At 40.3% G+C, this 18,760-nt stretch overlaps 1 protein-coding gene across 10 annotated transcripts in view; it reads right to left on the reverse strand.

Moving 5' to 3' along the window:
- The window catches only part of FMNL2 (formin like 2), a 323,185-nt gene that overhangs the window by 77,696 nt on the left and 226,729 nt on the right, over window positions 1-18,760 (reverse strand). For all 10 annotated transcript variants that reach the window (XR_008659997.2, XM_055292120.2, XM_055292119.2 and 7 more), the window contains exons 5-6: window positions 15,051-15,134; window positions 11,315-11,467 (exon numbers count right to left, since the gene is read on the reverse strand). Coding sequence is in view for 9 of the 10 variants with exons in the window: in XM_055292120.2 (XP_055148095.1) it covers window positions 11,315-11,467; window positions 15,051-15,134 (237 nt within the window). In the remaining variant the exon portion in view is untranslated. The remainder of the gene's footprint in view (window positions 1-11,314; window positions 11,468-15,050; window positions 15,135-18,760) is intronic.

An 18,760-nucleotide genomic window follows, 5' to 3' on the forward strand; every position in this document is an offset into this window, starting at 1 on the left:
CTGAAGAACCAAATATCATTAGAAAAGCTCAGCTTTGAAAATCTTACTAGCTGGTGTTGCAAATGTCCACCTAGACATCAATAAGGCTGAATTCAGTGACAAACAGTTTCCACAGAAAAAAAGATGAGGCTAACTGATTAGTGCCCCAAAACTCTACTAAATATATGAGTCAGACTGATTCACTTAAGGTTGTAAAAAAAAATCACAGCAGTAATCCGTCACCAATTAACATTCAAACTGCTCAAATAAAACTAGTTATAACTATATAATAATGTATGTACATGATGCTGTTGTATAATCGTCTTAACACAAATAAATCAATTCAATATACTATCTTTGAAAGAGAGGGTAAGGCAGCCTGCATCCGGTCCTTTGCCACAGCCCTCTAGGCTAAACTTTCTTCGTTTTCCAAACACTGATCATCCTAGTTTACCTGTTTGAATAAACTTTCTACAAAGGCCTGAGCTTTGCAGGGATTAAGCCAGTGACTCAGTAGGAGACATGAGTACCTCTGTGGTAAACTAACACCCTTGGCATGTGTTCTGTTACAGAATTACATAAAGTGAAACGGTTACTATAATATTTTCTTCCTGAAGCTATTATGAAACTTCACATAATTTGAGCAGAGCCAAATTGGACAGTGTCCCTCCAATTCACTGTGGTACACTTTAAAAGCTCCAGTGGGAGGCAGCATCAGTTTCTCCATGGACTCCCATGGATAACTGGGGCACATGAGGTTTATTTAGTCCTGTCCCATGTAATACATCTTGCATGATCCCAGACTCTGTCAACAGCTAATGGTGCATGTTCCCTAAACTGAAATTTGAAATCAGTTTCAGCAGCAATGCACTCCCCTGGGCCCTCCTCTCCACCAGTAGTTCTCAAATCTCAGAGGAGGGAGAGCCAGGAGAGGAGAAGGAGGAAAAGGGGGAGGGAGAGGTGCTTTGAAGACACTCCAACTCCATCCTGCCCCTGCCAGAGGCTGCCAGGCTGCTGGTTTGCACTGTGATTGCAGCTACTGGTTTTCAAGGCTACTGTGGAACTGGAGAGGGAGGGATGGGAATGAGAACAAGTTAAAATGCCACAAACCTTCCTGCTCTGAGAATCAGTCCCTTTTCCTGAATAGATGCTCCCTGGGTTACTGCAAGACTTTAATTTCTAGAGTTCTGAAAAAGTTTATTCCAGTAATTTTTGCCAGTTTTCTTATCACTTTTATGGATGAGAACATTTTCAGAGGGCCTTAATTCAACCATTTCACCAGCATTCCATAACAGACATTTAGAGACCATATCTGGTCCAACCTATTCATTCTGAAGTGTAACTTTCAAGTTGATGGGAACAGGTCTAAGAAGGTGCTGGAACAATCAGGTCTCTCTGGTGACTTGGGGGAGGTTCCCTGAGATGTAAGGATTGGAAAGGACTCCTTCAGATTCCAAAGAGAAAAAACAGGAAATGAAATATAGAGAAGTTCTGACCCAATTCCTGGACCACTGAGGCTGATTATCTAAATGCCATCCTGATAGCCTTTCTTCTCCCAGGCTGGCAAGCAGAGCCTTTGGGGCCCTGGATGCTTGTACACAAAAGAAGGGCTTCCCAGAGGCAGAAAATAGCTGAGTCTAATTTTTGGAGCTCCTGCCATTTGTAGAAAAATACAATGGGGAAGGGATATCTAGGGCTGATTTTATAAGGAAACTAACAGCACCAAATTTCCCAGCCCCTCTTCTACATCAACTTAGAGAACTGCCTGCTAATTTTCCACTGAACTAAAACTCTAATGTTACCCTAGCATTCAAAGATGAGATTCTATCTTGGAAGAGTTGCCAGTTAGAATTCACAAAGCTCTGTGAATGCAGAAAGAAGCAGACTACAGATTACAAAACTGACTTAAGATCATAACCAAAGAAATTACTCCAAACCCTTTTATTAGTGTTATGCATATCCCAGCAGATACCAATAGTTATATGTACACAAAATATTAATAAAAGAAAAAATTATAAGTCAATGCTAGTATCAGTGATAGACATTAAAAAACTAAGCAACTGGCCAGGCGCGGTGGCTCACGCCTGTAATTCCAGCACTTTGGGAGGCCAAGGAGGGCGGATCACGAGGTCAGGAGATCGAAACCATCCTGGCTAACACGGTGAAACTTCGTCTCTACTAAAAATACAAAAAATCAGCCGGGCACGGCGGTGGGCGCCTGTAGTCTCAGCTACTCGAGAGGCTGAGGCAGGAGAATGGCGTGAACCCGGGAGGCGGAGCTTGCAGTGAGCTTAGATAGCGCCACTGCAGTCCGGCCTGGGGGAAAAAGCGAGAGTCTGTCTCAAAAAAAAAAAAAAAAAAAAAAAAACAACTAAGCAATTTTTGCAAATATCTTTTTTTTTTTTTTTTTTTAGACAGAGTCGCGCTCTGTTGCCCAGGCTGGAGTGCAATAATGCAATCTTGGCTCACTGCAACCTCTGTCTCCTGGGTTCAAGCAATTCTCCTGCCTCAGCCTCCCAAGTAGCTGAGATTACAAGCATGTGCCACCATGCCAAGCTAATTTTTTTGCATTTTTAGTAGAGATGGGGTTTCACCATGTTGGCCAGGCTGGTCTCGAACTCCTGGCCTCAAGTGATCTGTCCGCCTTGGCCTCTGAAATGCTGGGATTACAGATGTGAGCCACCATACCCAGCCATAAGTATCCTTTTTTTTTTTTTTAACTTCCTTTTTTTTTTTTTTTTTGAGACAGGGTCTCACTTGTCACCTAGGCTGAAGTGCAGTGGGGCATGATCTCGGCACATTGCAGCCTTGACCTCCTATGTTCAAGTGATCCTCCTGCCTCAGCTACCCAAGGAGCTAAGACCACAGGTGGCGCCACCACGCCTGGCTAAGCAAATATCTCTTAAGAAACCTATGCAGAACATTTCCTATTTAGTACTATGGTGATAACCGCACCCAGCCACCTACTTAATGCTCAACAATGAATCTATCAAGGAGCACAAACACCTCAACCTGCACAGCACCAGCAGCAGGCGCTATAGGGAAAGAAGCTATTTTTGTTAGTGAGCTCCAACCAACAAGTGAAACCTGAGTTTTTGACAGGAGGGCAAAAAGCAGGCAAGGCCAGCAAAGAAAATCTGGAGAAGCAGCTCTCGTGGATCTGCCGAACCATAGATCAGGAATTTCTCTTGCCAGATACATATTCATAGGCTGAATTATATATAAAGCTAGTTAGTGTTCTGGTTAAAGTCATGTTTTGCTGTCCTTAAACCACTATCCATCACAAAGGAGTCAAAAAAAAAAAGACAGGAGGGTGGGGGGAGCTATAAAATTTTGAGCTAGTCCTTCATGTTTAAAAATACAAAGTAGTACATTCTTAAACATAATAACAATGGCGGTAAATGTAAGTACTAAGTGGTGTATCTATGAAAATTCTTGGAGTAGAGGAGAAAGACCTCTACTCTTAAGCTAAAAAGCTAGAAGAGATCAAACACTGGATTTACTCAGAGATTTGTATCTGTAATGATATGGTTTGGCTGTGTCTGCACCCAAATCACACTTTGCATTGTAGTTCCCATAATCCCCATGTGTCGTGGGAGGGACCCAGTAGGAGGTAATTGAATCTGGGAGTGGTTACCTCCATGCTGTTCTCATGACATCTGATGGTTTCATAAGAGGCATTTCTCCCTTTGCTCAGCACTTCTTATTGTCACCATGTGATGAAGGACATGTTTGTTTCCCCTTCCACTAGGATTGTAAGTTTCCTGAGGCCTCCAGAGCCATGCTGAGATGTGAGTCAATTAAACCTCTTTCCTTTATTAACTACTCAGTCTCCGGTATGTCCTTATAGCAGCGTGAGAACAGGCTAATACATGTAAAGTACCAAGCACTTAGAAAACACTAAAATGGGCCAGGTGCGGTGGTTCACGCCTGTAATCCCAGCACTTTGGGAGGCCAAGAGTTCAAGACCAACCTGGCCAATATGGTGAAACCCTGCTCTACTAAAAATACAAAAATTAGCTGGGTGTGGTGGTGAGTGCTTGTAATTCTAGCTACTTGGGAGGGTGAGGCAAGAGAATTGCTTGAACCCGGGAGGCGGAGGTTGCAGTGAGCCGAGATCACGCCACTACATCCCAGCCTAGGTAACACAGTGAGACTCCGTCTCCAAAAAAAAAAAAAAAAAAAAAAAACCCACCAAAATGGAAACCGTTGTTCACCCAGTAATGTCCTGAAGTAACTGTGATCACCCATCTATTGTCTCAACAATATACACATATTTCTAGACATTCAGACTTATTCTAGTATGTGAGTTGTGTATACGTCTTTCTCCTTGAGCTTCAATACCCAGACTGCATAATACCACAGAACCTTGAAAGAATGTTTCCTGAATTGAACTAACCAGGCTTTCCTGGAGTCTAGCAAAAAGGTTTTCCACAAGCCGTCTATGGAGCTTCCATGCCAACATTTCTGAGATTCATAATATCTAAGCCCTAATGGGAACAAGTAAAAGAAAAGCTATATTTTCTCTCTGACAAAAAGCATTTTTGTAAGCAAAATGCAGTCTGTCACATTATTCAGATCTCAAACTAATATCTACCTATAAAGAAAGAATAGTATAGAACTCCCTCGGAAGCTGATGTAAGGGTTCAACCCACTGAAATGCAACACCAACGAGGTATGTTACAGAATTTGGCAGAATTGTACCAGTCTTTTATGGTTCCAAGGTCTGGGCTAATAGAACTTTAACCAAGATTTGTGGTTTTAGGTTTCCTCTTTCTTATCCTTCAGACATGACATCACTTGGTCATATTTTTTCTATCAATTAAACTCATAAAATATATGATGCTAAAAAAAGGGGCCAGGCATTTTTCTGACTGTCTCTACAGCCAAAAGAAATAGAGCTGAAACAGTTGAATCCAGATAATTCAAAGGAGAGGTAGAGGGATCAAGAAGAGAAAGAGGGAAAGAAAGAAAAAAGTAAACAAAATTCCTAATGAACTTTTAAATTAGGCATTGAAATGCTGTCTATATGTCCCATTAAAGGACCAGATAAGAGCTAGATCAGAGCCTCTAATCAAAGGTTTCAGTGCATACTTTTTGAATGGAGCAAATGAAAGGGGAGGCTGGCGACCCATCATGTGAATGGAGAGTCACTATTAGCCTGATTTTTCATTATATTCCATTTGTCAAAGGCATTTGCTATTGGGGGGGCTAATTAATCAGGACATAGCCCCATGTAAAATGTGTCCAAGGAAACCATCTCACTCCTGTGACCTTTAAATGGAAATATTTCTATGTTCTTCCCATATTATCCCCCTCTTTTCAAAAACCAACAAAATCATTGCCAATGAGCTGCAGTGACAATTTCACAGACTAACCTTCAGAATAGTACATAAACTGGCTCTAAACGACTTGCAGCCAGGCTCATCTCTTCACTGTCTCCTAAAGGAAGCATGCGGTCTTACCACCGAACCTCCGCTCAGACCACTCTCCTGACTTCTCCCTTTTCCCAGCCACTCCTCTGGGTCTTACTCATTGCTGTTTCACATCCACACCAAGTCTCGTGAATCACTCCCTAGGTTCTGCTGTTTACTCTCACCTCTACATTTCCGTATTGTTAGAGTTCGTTACACTCACATGACATTTCATATATATGCTCATGTACACAAGCATGTATGCACACAAACATATGTATACTTAAGTCCCTTGTCAGCCACAAATCATATACAAATATATTATTTAATATACCTTTCTGTATCCTTAGCCCTTGGCAAGGTACCCTTTACATACTAAGTCCATAATCAATCTAGCCCATGAAGGCACTGGACCACAGCTACAAGAATTTGCTGAGGCCTCCTCAGTGTTTTTTCCAAGCCTTGATAAGCCACTTCAATTCAAATCCTGCCTTCTTCACTTACTGTTCGACCCAAGGCAAGTTGTTTCACTCCTACTTCAGGCCCCAGTTTCCTCACAGTGGTATAACAGCAGCAATCTCACAGAGGCAGTAAACTGTGAACAGCAAATCCCCCGAGGCCCTTAGTACAGTGGCTGCCACACAGCAGACATTTAAGAAAAGCCTTTCTCACCAATAAAAATTACGTCAATGCTATCTATATCTTTGTACCACTGAAAAATACTTTTAATAATTACTTCTATGAAAACCATCACCAGGAATGGGACTGCAGTGTTAAAAATATATAAACAAGGACCTACATTTGAATTCTTCATCTCTTCACGTAAATCCACTAAGTATACAAGTGGCAAATATTCAGATAAGGACTATTCATGAAATGCCATTCCATTAATTTTCTTGACTAGGCATGGTGGCTCATGCTTGTAATCCCAGCACTTTGAGAAGCTGAGCAGGAGGACTGTTTGAGCCCAGGAGTTCAAGAGCAGCCTAGGCTACACAGTGAGACCGTATCTCTACAGAAAAAACTAAAAATTAGCCAGGCATGGTGGCACACACCTGTAGGCCCAACTACTTGGGATGCTGAAGGGGGAAGATTTCTTGAGCCCAGGAGGTTGAGGCTGTAGTGAGCTATGATTGTGCCACTGTACTCCAGCCTGGGCAACAGAACAAGATCCTGTCTCAAAAAATCATCATCATCATCATCATCATCATCATCGTCATAAGAAAAACAAACTCTTGCTCTGGAGGAGTGTAGAAGAAATATTAATGGTAGTTAATGTATAAAAGGCAATGTGGACCTTGGTGTTGTTTTTAAAGAAAAGATATTATTGGAAAATAAACTATTGCAATGGGAATATGTAAACTATGGGCATATTCAGGAAAGTAAAAGAAGACAAAAAAACTTTAAGGAAAAAATGAGCAGGATTACATAATTGCTTTGAAATGATCATCCTTGGTTACAAAGATCAATAGCAAGGGTGAATCTTGGTTTCTGTCTTATGACTCTCTCTCTCCACTGGACAGCTCTCCACCTCCATCACAAAGCACCTGTTCCTGAAAGGACAGGTTCTTCCCTCTTTCCCTAGCACAGCTGATCTTTATAAAGGGCTGTGCTCAACTCATGTTCTTTCACTTCCCCTCCACCTGGAGCAACCTTTCCTTACCCTGAGGACCAACTCTGGACATTGCCTAAAGTCCAGTTTAAATTTGTCCCTTCCTCCAAACCCCAAGTTACTACTCCATCTCTTTCTTTAAAAATTCATTTACTGACTATGTCATTTCTTACTCGAGTTAGTAGCATTAACTTGGACCTTCTTAAAAATCAGTATTTTCTCTTGCATCTGAAATAACACAGCCTTTGTCCTTATAGATCTGATGTGCACATATGTGCCTATATGGCATTGTTAAATTTAGTTAGCTCTGTAGCCACACTGACAGAAACCTATCTTAACCGAAGGCACACCACATTCTAATTTTAGGAGACAATACAAACCAGGTCTCTACTGCATCAATAGCAACAGTTTCCCTCTAGCCAAGCTGACAAATACATGGTAATACAGAATCCCATAGCTGATATGACTCAAGGGGTATGTTATGACATACAATGTTTAACAATCAATTTTGAATAATTAAAAAGTAAAGTATGACTACAAGGAGGAAAATGTGTGTCAACATTAGAATTTGGTAAAAAAACAAAAAAAAAACATAAAACAAAAAAAAACCCAACCTTGTATTTTAGAACGCAGTGTTTGTCTTTTTTTTTTTTTCTTGAGATTGAGTCTTGCTCTGTCACCCAGGCTGGAGTGCAGTGGCATGATCTCGGCTCACTGCAACCTCTGCCTCCCAGGTTCAAGCAATTCTCATGCCTCAGCCTCTCAAGTAGCTGGGATTACAGGTGTGCACCACTACACCCAGCTAGTTTTTGTTGTTGTTGTTGTTGTTGTTGTTTGTATTTTTAGTAGAGACAGAGTTTCACTATGTTGGCCAGGCTGGTCTCGAACTTCTGACCTCAAGTGATCCTCCCACCTTGGCCTCCCAAAGTGCTGGGATTACAGGCATGAGCCACTGTGTCCAGCTGAACACAGTGTTTTTCATTTTTTCTTTAATCATGCCCATTTACAACGTGTTTTAAATTTCCTGAAATCTCATTTTTTTTTCTTCCAAGATTAACCAATCCTTTTGCCAAGTGGTATCAGGTAAGATTACTGTGTCTGTCTTATTATCGGGAGATTAAAAAGAAGGAACTAAAATCTGCATTTGGATACAGAAGACATATACTCATTAAACAAAGCTACCAGAATAAATCATTTTCATAGAGCATGAATTTATATATTTTTTCTTTAAAAAAAATGCAAGATACTGTAAAGGTTCAAATTCTAAAAATGAGGAATCATAATATGATAACAGAGTGTATCAAAGTTTAAAAGGCAGCAGGCTTTATTCTAGTATGGCATGTTGGCACAAAGCCACAAGGTTATCATATTATAACATGGAGAACAGTCGGAATGCCCTGCCAGCACGCACTGTGAGCTCGCTTGGATGTCGTTTTCACCCGTGACTTACGAGATTTTCTGGTTTGAAGCCTCATCATCAGTGCGTAAACTGAAGCTGCTCCAGAGGCAAGAGGAGAGAAGCAGCTCTAGTGGCAATGGAACTGAAAATACTCAGGCAGAGAAACCAATCTGGTGGTGGCATGAGAGATTAATAAAACCAGAGAAGGAGACAGCAGGATGAGAAAGGACAAAGTAGAAGAGGAGAAGACAATCAGAAATGAGATGGCGAAAAGAAAAGGGAGGATGGTAAAAAGAAAGCCAAAAGTGAAGGCAGTGTGTGGAGAAGAGAAAGAAAGGGGAGAGAAGGAGGAAGAGAAAAAAATGTAAACAATCTTTGGGTATATGAAAAGCAACATGTAACATATGCCTGTACTTCTGACTGCTGTTTTTATGTCACAGATGCTACATCCAATGACCAAATACAGAATTAGAATCCAGACATAAATCCACGAACCACAAGAGCTGGAAAACTATTGATAGACATTGTTTAAAAAACAAAACAAAAATCTAAGCTTCAGGTCCTTAAGTGGCATGAAAGTTACTGCCTTGTCAGCTTTCTTGAGCTACTAGAAACCATAAAGCAGAATCAAAGGATATTTAAATGTTCTGTTCTTGAGCTTGAAAATATTAAAACACAAAACAGAAGAATGTGGTACTGGTTTCTTAGCTGGTCATCTTCAAGCACACCTACCAACCAGAAGCATCATATATATAATTCCTGTGTTTTTCCAGATACAATTTCCCTATCTGCATGCTTTTGGTCTGACTTTCCAATTTGAAATTAATTCTAGCAAGATCCACTTTGAAGCAAAACTGTGAAGCAGAACAGGCTGGCCTTGGATGTCCTTCGACCTCCAGCATCCAGGGTTACATCCCTCCTTGAACCTGAGAAGTTTCCCAGATTTTCCCGATTCTTCTGCTCTACTGGAAAAAATACTTTAAAAAGTAAGCATACTGAATTATCAACCAGAAAAACGAATCCTTATTGAGGTGGTAGCTTGGCAATATATGATACTTTCTAAGTGTCCAATGATAGAAAACCAAATTAAAATGTACTTCGTAAATTAAATCCCTTACAAATCATTACAGTTAAACTAGTGGTGAGAATTTCCATTCCAGTACCAAGGTGATCAGGAAATTCTTCAGACAATTAGCCTTTCTTTATATATCTGCCAAATCAGCCCATATATTCCTGCCCACATGTGAAGCTGATGCAGATTAGCAGGTTGCACAACCTTTGGCCTATTGCAAATATAATGAGGTGAATTGAAACACTGCTCTTAATATTGAATCAATTCATTCCAAACCCATTAACATTTTTTTCCAGTTCTAAACAAGAAAAATCTAAATGATTTATTGGAGGTATCATACTCAAATATCAAATCCTTCAGCAGAACTTAACTTCATTACAGAGAAATGTTTAACTTTCCATGACCAAAAACCAAGTCAAAGGGACAAGAGGTAATTAGACAACCAAATCCAAAGGTCTGAAAGCCACATATTCACTGGCTGCAATCTGACATATGGATCTACTACAGTGACTGAATACCCGGAGTGATCGTAAACACTTAGAGAAATAATGTCCTCTTGCCAGATCATGCCTGAAATAAGATAGAAACACTTTAAGCTAGAAAGAGTAAGTAAGGGGGTAGGGTAGAAAAAAAGAAAAGAAAGAATAAGCAACATTTTGGAATGAGGGTCTTATTAATAAAATTTTGTGTTAAAATCACGAACCACAGAAACCTTTATAAACTTGTTCTAGATGATATCTCTGTCCTCACAGGCAGGAGTTTGATTTATCCACCAACATACAATTAGTATTAAGTGTTATGCCTCACAAATAACAAGCACAAAAATATTTTTCAGTGAATGAATGATTGTAGGTATGAGTGAATGAACAACCTCAGCAATATTAAACCCATTACTAGTACAGGTGGTCAGCACCAATCCTCCCTTAGAGTGGTACTATTTTAGCCAGGAGAGATGAGAAAGGGAATACTTAGGAGGAAATATAAGGTTGACAACTGGCTGGGTGTGGTGGCTGACGCTTGTAATCCCAACACTTTGGGAGGCCAAGGTGAGCAGATCACCTGAGGTCAGGAGTTCGAGACCAGCCTGGCCAACATGGTGAAACCCTGTCTCTACTAAAACTACAAAAAAAAATTAGCTGGGCATGGTGGCAGGTGCCTGTAATCCCAGCTAGTTGGGAGGCTGAGGCAGGAGAATCACTTGAGCCCGGGAGGTGGAGGTTGCAGTGAGCCAAGATTGTGCCACTGCACTATAGCCTGGATAACAAGAGCGAGATTCCATCTCAAAAAAAAAAAAGTTGACAAGTGAAGCATATCTAATCAAAGGAACAATGCTTAATGGCATCTCACTAATAAAAATTATCACTTCAGCATTCTGTACCTATGGCTAAGAAAACACCCCACAGCACACAACCTGAGCTACCACTGGAGAAATGAAAGACAGCGGAAGGACAAAGGGTAGGTAACAAGAGGCAGAGATCCCAGATCTCTAAGTGCTGCCTCTACCCTGGAAACAGTACCTCCATCAGGATGTCAAAATTCCCCTGGTTTCAAAACCTTATCTGCCTATGAGACTACCCTGTTCTATCACTTGGCAGCAGAATTTTCCCACCTTCCATGCTGAATCAAAGTATGGTGTTTCCAGACGCTATTTAAAGTTATCAAACATTGCCCAAGGGAAGATCCCATGAACTCCTAAAGAAACTTTCATTTAGAGTCATTGCAAATGAAAGTGCTATGTGGCAATTTATGAGACACAGTGCCCAGAATCATCAAAAGAAGTAGGAGCCTGCTTTCCCAGTGCATCCTGCCAAAGTTACCTCCTGATTAAATGAACTCACCGCAGTGCAGAATGTCTTCCAGAGCGGGAGACACTGTTGCCCACAGGTGAGGGCAGGTTGCTCCCTCTGTGCAGGTCCTCGATGGACCTACTCCAGGGCTTTGATTTGTCCACCGAGCTCTCCACAGTACTCTCCACACTTTCAAAGTCAAAACTAAAACAAAAGAGAAATGCCATTGAAGACTGAAAAATTCACATTCACATGTATAAATGAACATGTATAACTTGCTGTTCCTACAAGACATCTGCACCTTAGTATGGAAAGTCTTTGTAAACAAAGAAAACTGGAAAGGAAATACAATGGAATTTCTATGGGCTCAGTGTTAGCTTTAAAAATACAGAATGACAAATAATGGGTCTGGCAAAAGAATAATGGAACAATGAGCAGCAAAAATTAAATAGTGATATATTATTTGTATTTTATTTTATAAGGCTTGCTAACATATAAGTCACTAACATTGGTATGATGGAAGGGGGAAAAGATCTTACAGCTATTGGCTGGGTGCGGGGGCTCACGCCTGTAATCCCAGCACTTTGGGAGGCCGAGGCAGGCGGATCACGAGGTCAGGAGATCGAAACCATCCTGGCTAACACGGTGAAACCCCATCTCTACTAAAAATACAAAAAATTAGCCGGGTGAGGTGGCGGGCGCCTGTAGTCCCAGCTACGCGGGAGGCTGAGGCAGGAGAATGGCGTGAACCCCAGGGGGCAGAGCCTGCAGTGAGCCAAGATCATGCCACTGCACTCCAGCCTGGGTGACAGCAAGACTGTCTCAAAAAAAATAAATAAATAAATAAAAAACTTACAGCTGTCTTCATTTTGCTTTAACAAGTCAATATGTTAGGCTTATACTAATTTATTCCTACCCATCAATTTTCACTAAGCATTTTCTCCTAGTGTGTTGGCAAGTGTACTTTTCCAAGCATATGTGATACATTACTAGGAAAGTTATGGATTTGCTTTGATTTTGGAGTCTCCTCCCAGTGTGGTGCTCTTTAAAGTAAGATTGTTGTTTCTCTGACATTTTTTGAGGTTATTACTCATGTTAACCATGTTAGAATAAATGACAAGTTAAGTTGCTCATTCTTGTATAGTTTTAGGAACAAAGTTTTTAAACAGACAGGCTTTTGTGCTCCATGCATTTCCCCCCTCACAGTCAGTAACTGTGCTTTCTCAAAAAAAAAAAAAAAAAAAAAAGAAAGAAATTGTATTAATTGTTTATATCCATAGCAACACCTGATCAGACAGTAGAACAATCAGAGGGTAGCTACACTTCATATCCTCAGGAAAATCTTAGAGGATACTGCAGAAGAAAAAACAATAATACATACTGGAAATCAAAGTATAACTTTTTATAAAAGTATAACTGCCAAAATAAAATATCTGGTTAGAATCTTCATCTGAAAATTGGTGATGACTTTCACCTATAAAAGACTAATCAGATAGCAGACATTGATGCACAAAGTCCATGGAGGCATCTGGTCACAATTCTGTCATGCCTTTGGCTGCAGGAGGTAATGCTGAACATAAAAGAGTTAGAATGGGGTAATCTAATAAAATTTTAACTGCTAAAAAGGGAAAGCAATCACTGAGATGAGAGAAGGTAAGACGAGGAGGGCATCCTGAAATCACTCGTGGCATTGACGCCCTCGCTAGGCTACTCTGCAGCTCCCACGCCATTCAGCGTGTGTTCCTCTCAGCTCACCCTCACTCTCACACAGCAGAAAAAGGAAACACACACAGAAATGAGTGCTTCTAGGCTGGGCACGTTGGCTCACACCTGAAATCCCAACACTTTAGGGAGGCCAAGGCAGGTGGATCATCTGAGGTCAGGAGTTCGAGAGCAGCTTGCCCAACATGGTGAAACCCCGTCTCTACTAAAAATACAAAAATTAGCCAGGCATGCTGGTGGGTGCCTGTAATCCCAGCTTCTCAGGAGGCCGAGGCAGGAGAATCACTTGATCAGAGGTTGCAGTGAGCCGAGATCATGCCATTGCCCTCCAGCCTGGGTGACAGAGTGAGACTCTGTCTCACCAAAAAAAAAAAAGAAAGAAAAGGAATGAGTGCTTCTACTTTAGGGATGCACTATGAGCCTGTTGTCTCATATTCCATGGGCTAGGAAATTGTCACATGCCAAGGAAGAGTAATAAATTTTTTCAGCTCATTAGTTTCAAGAAAGATGACAAACTGTATCCATATAAAATTCGTTATCTAATGAAAGCCAACCAAAACCAATAAGCAGTGTAAAGCAATTGCTTAAAAAACAAAACAAAACAAAAAAGCCCACAAAGGTACAAGATTGAGAAACGAAAGCTCTGAATTCTAATCTTTTATGCACTGTTGTCTTATGCTATAGACTACAGAAACTCCCTCACAGGAGCACCTCCTTTCCTGCTTGGTCTTATGTGAAGGTACATTTGGGAAAGCTGGCTGCAAGCTCTACTGTCATGTAGGTAAAGGATTCATTATAGCCAACAGAAAATATAGCATGCTGTTCTTACCCATTCTTCCTGACATTTCTTAGTCTTCTCTGAATTGCAAAAATATCACTCCAGATTTTAAAACACCCAACAGGGTAGGTAATAGTATTTTCTCTTGTTATATTATATAAAGCATAAGGGAGACTCGCAGTGTTTGATGAAATGGAGATAGGAAACATCCTTTGAAGAGCATTTCTCAGGAAGGTAAGAACTTGTCTGTTGGTTTTTCTTAGTCCATTCCATCTAATACATGAGAGGTATCAGAACTGAAACGTATCAAGACGGTTTCAGTCAATAGTTTCGTTTCTGCATCTATAAGGTAGGAATAATTATAGCTTTCTCTTCACAAATTCTCAGGGAAATGATGGGGATTTAAGATAACATCTAGTTAAGTCTTACGACTCTTTTGGAGTGAAGCAATTAAAAAAACAAGTTACTGCTTTTAAAACAAGAATGGAAAAGAAAAACCACCAAGGCTGAAATGTCTTTCGGTCAAATTAACGAACGAATATTATTGCTTCAATCTGTGTGTATGAGTGTGTCTGTGGATACTAAGATGCTTTTTGATTAAAGGAGAAAATGTGGAGAAGACAATGTCTCATTCAGATGTACACTTTTGAGTCTTGTAAATCATTCCAGAAGCCAAGAAAACAGGAGAATTTTATGAAATAACAAAAACAAGGTTAAATAGGTTTATTTTTCTTTCCTGCTCTGACCCCAGTTTTTACTCCCCTTCAGCTTATGGGCAGAAAATCAAAACAATACAAATATATACCAAGGAAAAAGGAACAGCCTCTTGTTACCTCTCCCTCCAGTGCCACTACGTTTGCTATCTGTTTCTGCAATCATTTTCTATGCACTTACTAGCATATACAAATATACATGCAGACATCATTTTTAAAATAAAAAGGGAGTCACTCTTTTGCATCGCCTAGTGATTTATCACATACCTCTTTCACTAACTGCTAGACTATTCTTCCATATATGTAACTTAAGCCCTAAAGAAAGCATTACTTTTGAAAATAAGGGCTCCTTTAAGGGTGATTTTTATTCACCTGTTTTACTTCTGCCTTAAAGGCATTTCTAATACCAATTATGTGATTTGTTTTTAGTTACCCAAACAGAAACAAACCTCCCTAAGCCCTAGCACATCTGCTTCTGAGTTTCTGCCCTCTGAGTGGTGTATAATTTTACCACTGAGTAGCATCTGCTGTGACCACATAAAATTCAAATGCAAGCAAGCCAAGTTTTACTTACGTTACTGCGTACTGTGCAAATGAGAGATATTCCACTAGAACATCAAGACCTTTGTTTTCTTCATTCAGAAATTCTCTGACCCATCTGTTGGGGGAAAAAAAAAAAAATCATTGGAGAAATTGATCACATGACCTGCCATGGAAAGGACACAATGTAAAGTTTTGTTTTTTCCACCAGAAACTTTCATTGCCTGAAAGGACATAGGGAGGAAGGCCTAGACTACTTCACGAGGCAGGAGCTTTTCAGATACAGTAACTAAGAAAACCACAACTTTTTAATGTGCAAAAATAAAGGCCAAAAAGTACACGTGGGCCATCTTTACATTTTACTGCTTAGAGGATTTAAGATAATCTGTAAGAAACTTTCTTTAAAGAAGGCACTTGCTTAACGTACTTTTTCCACCACAATTGATCTACAGCCTGCTTGTGGAAGGAAGCAAGACTATGGACAATGAGGCAGGCGGGGGACATGACAACACAACCACAAAAATCCAGGCGGGATTCCAAATCCAAGTTCAACTCCTTGGCACACTAAGCTACAGAAACCACTAAACCAGCCAATGAGAGACCAGTGTTTATGGGCTTCTAGAAATTCAATAGGGATAATGATTTGCTTAACTTTTTCCATGAATGTTAAAACCTTTTAAAAAGCTGCAGGCACCGCATACTATCATCAAGGCCGGCAGATGACAAATACCAGGTTTTTTTAAAAATTCATTTTTAAATAATACCACCTTGCATTTGAATGGTGCTCCATAGTTCAGGGAGAATGCTTATACATTCTTATTTGTTCTTCATAATAATCCTGATAGGGGGGTCAAACAGAATCTTTAGGGAAGTGGATGTAAAATGTCGCCACCCCCTTTTACAGATTTCCTCCAGTGCATTCATCTTCAAACAACATATGGTACCTGATTAAACCTTCACGAAGTTTCAAACTCCAACAAATAATAAATTAAAAGATCTACTACTATCGCTGAAATGCCACTTGGGTACATCTGCCACCTGCATTCCGCAATGGTTGCTTTCCTCCAGAAACACCAAGCTAAAAAGTCTGACCAGCTATGGACATGACAGCGACTATGGAAGCCAGTTTTGTTAGTTATTAAAGTAACAGTAGGACAATTCTACCAAGTATCCCTTAAGCATGAGCAACCCCTTGAGGTCTCTGTCTTAAAAGGCAGAAAACAATCCCATGGAATCAGGATATTTGGTTTTTTGTTTGTTTGTTTTAATTTTTGGCAGGGGGAAGGGGTTCTTTGTTTCATCCTCAAGCTCATTCTTTCTTCTAGTCCTGTCATCTCCATGATGCAAACCCAGCCCAGGTTTGCAGGTAGTTCCAGAAGGCAGCAAAGTGGGAAAGTAAAAAGATTGCCTTGTTTTTTCCCCCCAAGTGCCTCAGAGAGGCAACTGCAAAACCTATGCACTTGGCATAGCTGCCTGTAAACATGTAACATTTAATTTAAGAGAGACCTGGAGTGGCAACAGTGGCAAAGAAAATACCACCTGGTAGGCCTCACAAAGTGCCTTTGTTATGAGACCTAGACAAAACTAACAGGGCTGGCTACTGGTGGAGGCTGAAGTTTCATTTCAAAACAGCCACATACACAATCTCACAGCATCTACTAGATACTTATTTTTTATTTATTTTAATTACTTTCTGTGGTGCTAGGTCTCAGGAGACATTTATCATGTTTAAATATTAGTAATTAGAAGCTTAGAAATAGTAAAAAGAATTTTTTCTTTTTTTGTAACTGGCTGGAAACTTAAAGTCTGGAACTCAATATTAAAATCTGATGATTAGAAAATCTTTAAATTCAAGCCCCTTAGCCTTGCTTAGGCTTTTCCATTGGTCTGGCCTAGGGGCTCTGATTGTACAATTTAAACTGGCCCTTGGCGGTGGGTGTCTTTTTAATATGAAAAATAATCACGGCGGGGGGAGGGGGGCAGATTTTTCAGGGCAGTCTCAGTTTTACATATTCTCAGTGGCTCGTAAGAACACACTAATTTAGGAGCTAAGAGAAACAGCCATTGTCGTTTCTTCTGGTTGATTTTCCAGACGCAGCCTCTGTAGAGTGCAGACCATCCAGAATGCACTCAGTGCCTGCCCTTGTGTCAACTACTGGCAGGCACTTCCATCTCACTTGGAATGTTCAGCCACCAATTGGACAAGAGACAAGTGACCTATAGATGAAAAATTAAATTTTTTTAAGGTAGGAAATAGCCAAGTACAGCCAGAGCTACAATTCACTGAACATGCTAATATGCATATGTTTTAATGCAGGGATAAAGAATACTCATTGGCTTCTCTTACTTCACTTCAGTGTCCTTATCCATGCCCCCATCGCCACTTCCTGACTTTGAGTGAAAGGGCCTCGAAGACAATTTTCTGAGTAAAAGGTAACAGCCTGCTGCCTACCTCCTAAAAGGTCAGCTAAAGTGTGACATGTTCTACCCCTGATTTAATGTCATGCAGTTAACATCTTTTTCAAAGCTACAAGACTCTCCCTGGGATTTGATCTAGTCCTGACACCCCTGGCTGCTTTAGGAAAGAATGAGATCAGTCTTTCAGAACTGGCTACCTTCCCCACTTCATCAAATGGTATCAGGTTACCTTAGCAAAGTCATTTCAGCAATAAGGGTAGGGATGATAAGAAAAAAGAGCCCCCATTTTTCTAACTATTATCCCAGTCCCTACCCCTTCTTGACTTGGAACTTTCTGTATTGGAGAGAACTGGCCACTTTCAATTGGAGTTGAAAGTGAACTTCTACAGAAATGAAGGAGTAAGGAAAGAAAACAGGTAAAGATAAAAACGGGCAACTTTCAAAGCAGTATCTGGAATCTAAAGGCATTCAAAGAATATGGATGCCTCATTTTGCAGATTTATGTAAATGATCATGCAAGGACTGTATCATATATTCAGGGTTCCTATAGCAAATTATTTCCATTTCACCTCTGTGCATGTTACACACACTTTTTAATATGTTGCCAATAGGCAAACAGTTTCAAATTGGGTGATTATAGGTTTTGGCAAGTTGAATTATTTCTGACTCTGACAGAAAGCATAACTTCCTGAGTGCCTCATGGATTCAATGTAATTACCATATGCTGTAAATCTGAATTTAGGCAAATTCTAAATCAGATGCTTAGGAGCTGGAAAAGACAGGGACAATGACAAATAGCTCTGGAAGAAATTGGGTGCAAGGAAGAGATGTAAGTGCTAATGCCAACGGTCACTGTTTTATTGTAGGCTGGTCACAGCTTGGTATCAAATCTTTGTTCTGTCTCCCCAAATCTTAGAACCTTATTTCTCCTCATATAGGTCTTAAGAGATGTTCCTGGCTTTCAATTTCTAAGATCAAGCCAAGTGGCCCAAAGTTGCACAACAGAAAGGAAAAAACAGTTAATTCCCTTTGCCAGCCTCCTTTAGAGAAAGGTCCTACAGACATATGTTGGGAGCTGAAGTTGATGAAAAATCACGAAAAGCAAGAGAAAGAAGCACTGTGCGGATTCAACACTGGTCATCAGATCTACTCTGTTAGGCAGTGTTGCAAACTGATTCTCAAAGTATAGCCCATACACCACTAGGGGTCCCTGAAACCCTCTCAGGCATCTGTGAAGGTAAAACTGTTTTCACAAAAATATTAGGACATTAGTTGTTTTCAATCTGTTGACACTGACACTTATAATGCCAAAGAAATACTGTATAA

This window comes from Symphalangus syndactylus, chromosome 9 (genome assembly GCF_028878055.3).
Source record: "Symphalangus syndactylus isolate Jambi chromosome 9, NHGRI_mSymSyn1-v2.1_pri, whole genome shotgun sequence".
NCBI classification, from domain to species: domain Eukaryota; kingdom Metazoa; phylum Chordata; class Mammalia; order Primates; family Hylobatidae; genus Symphalangus; species Symphalangus syndactylus.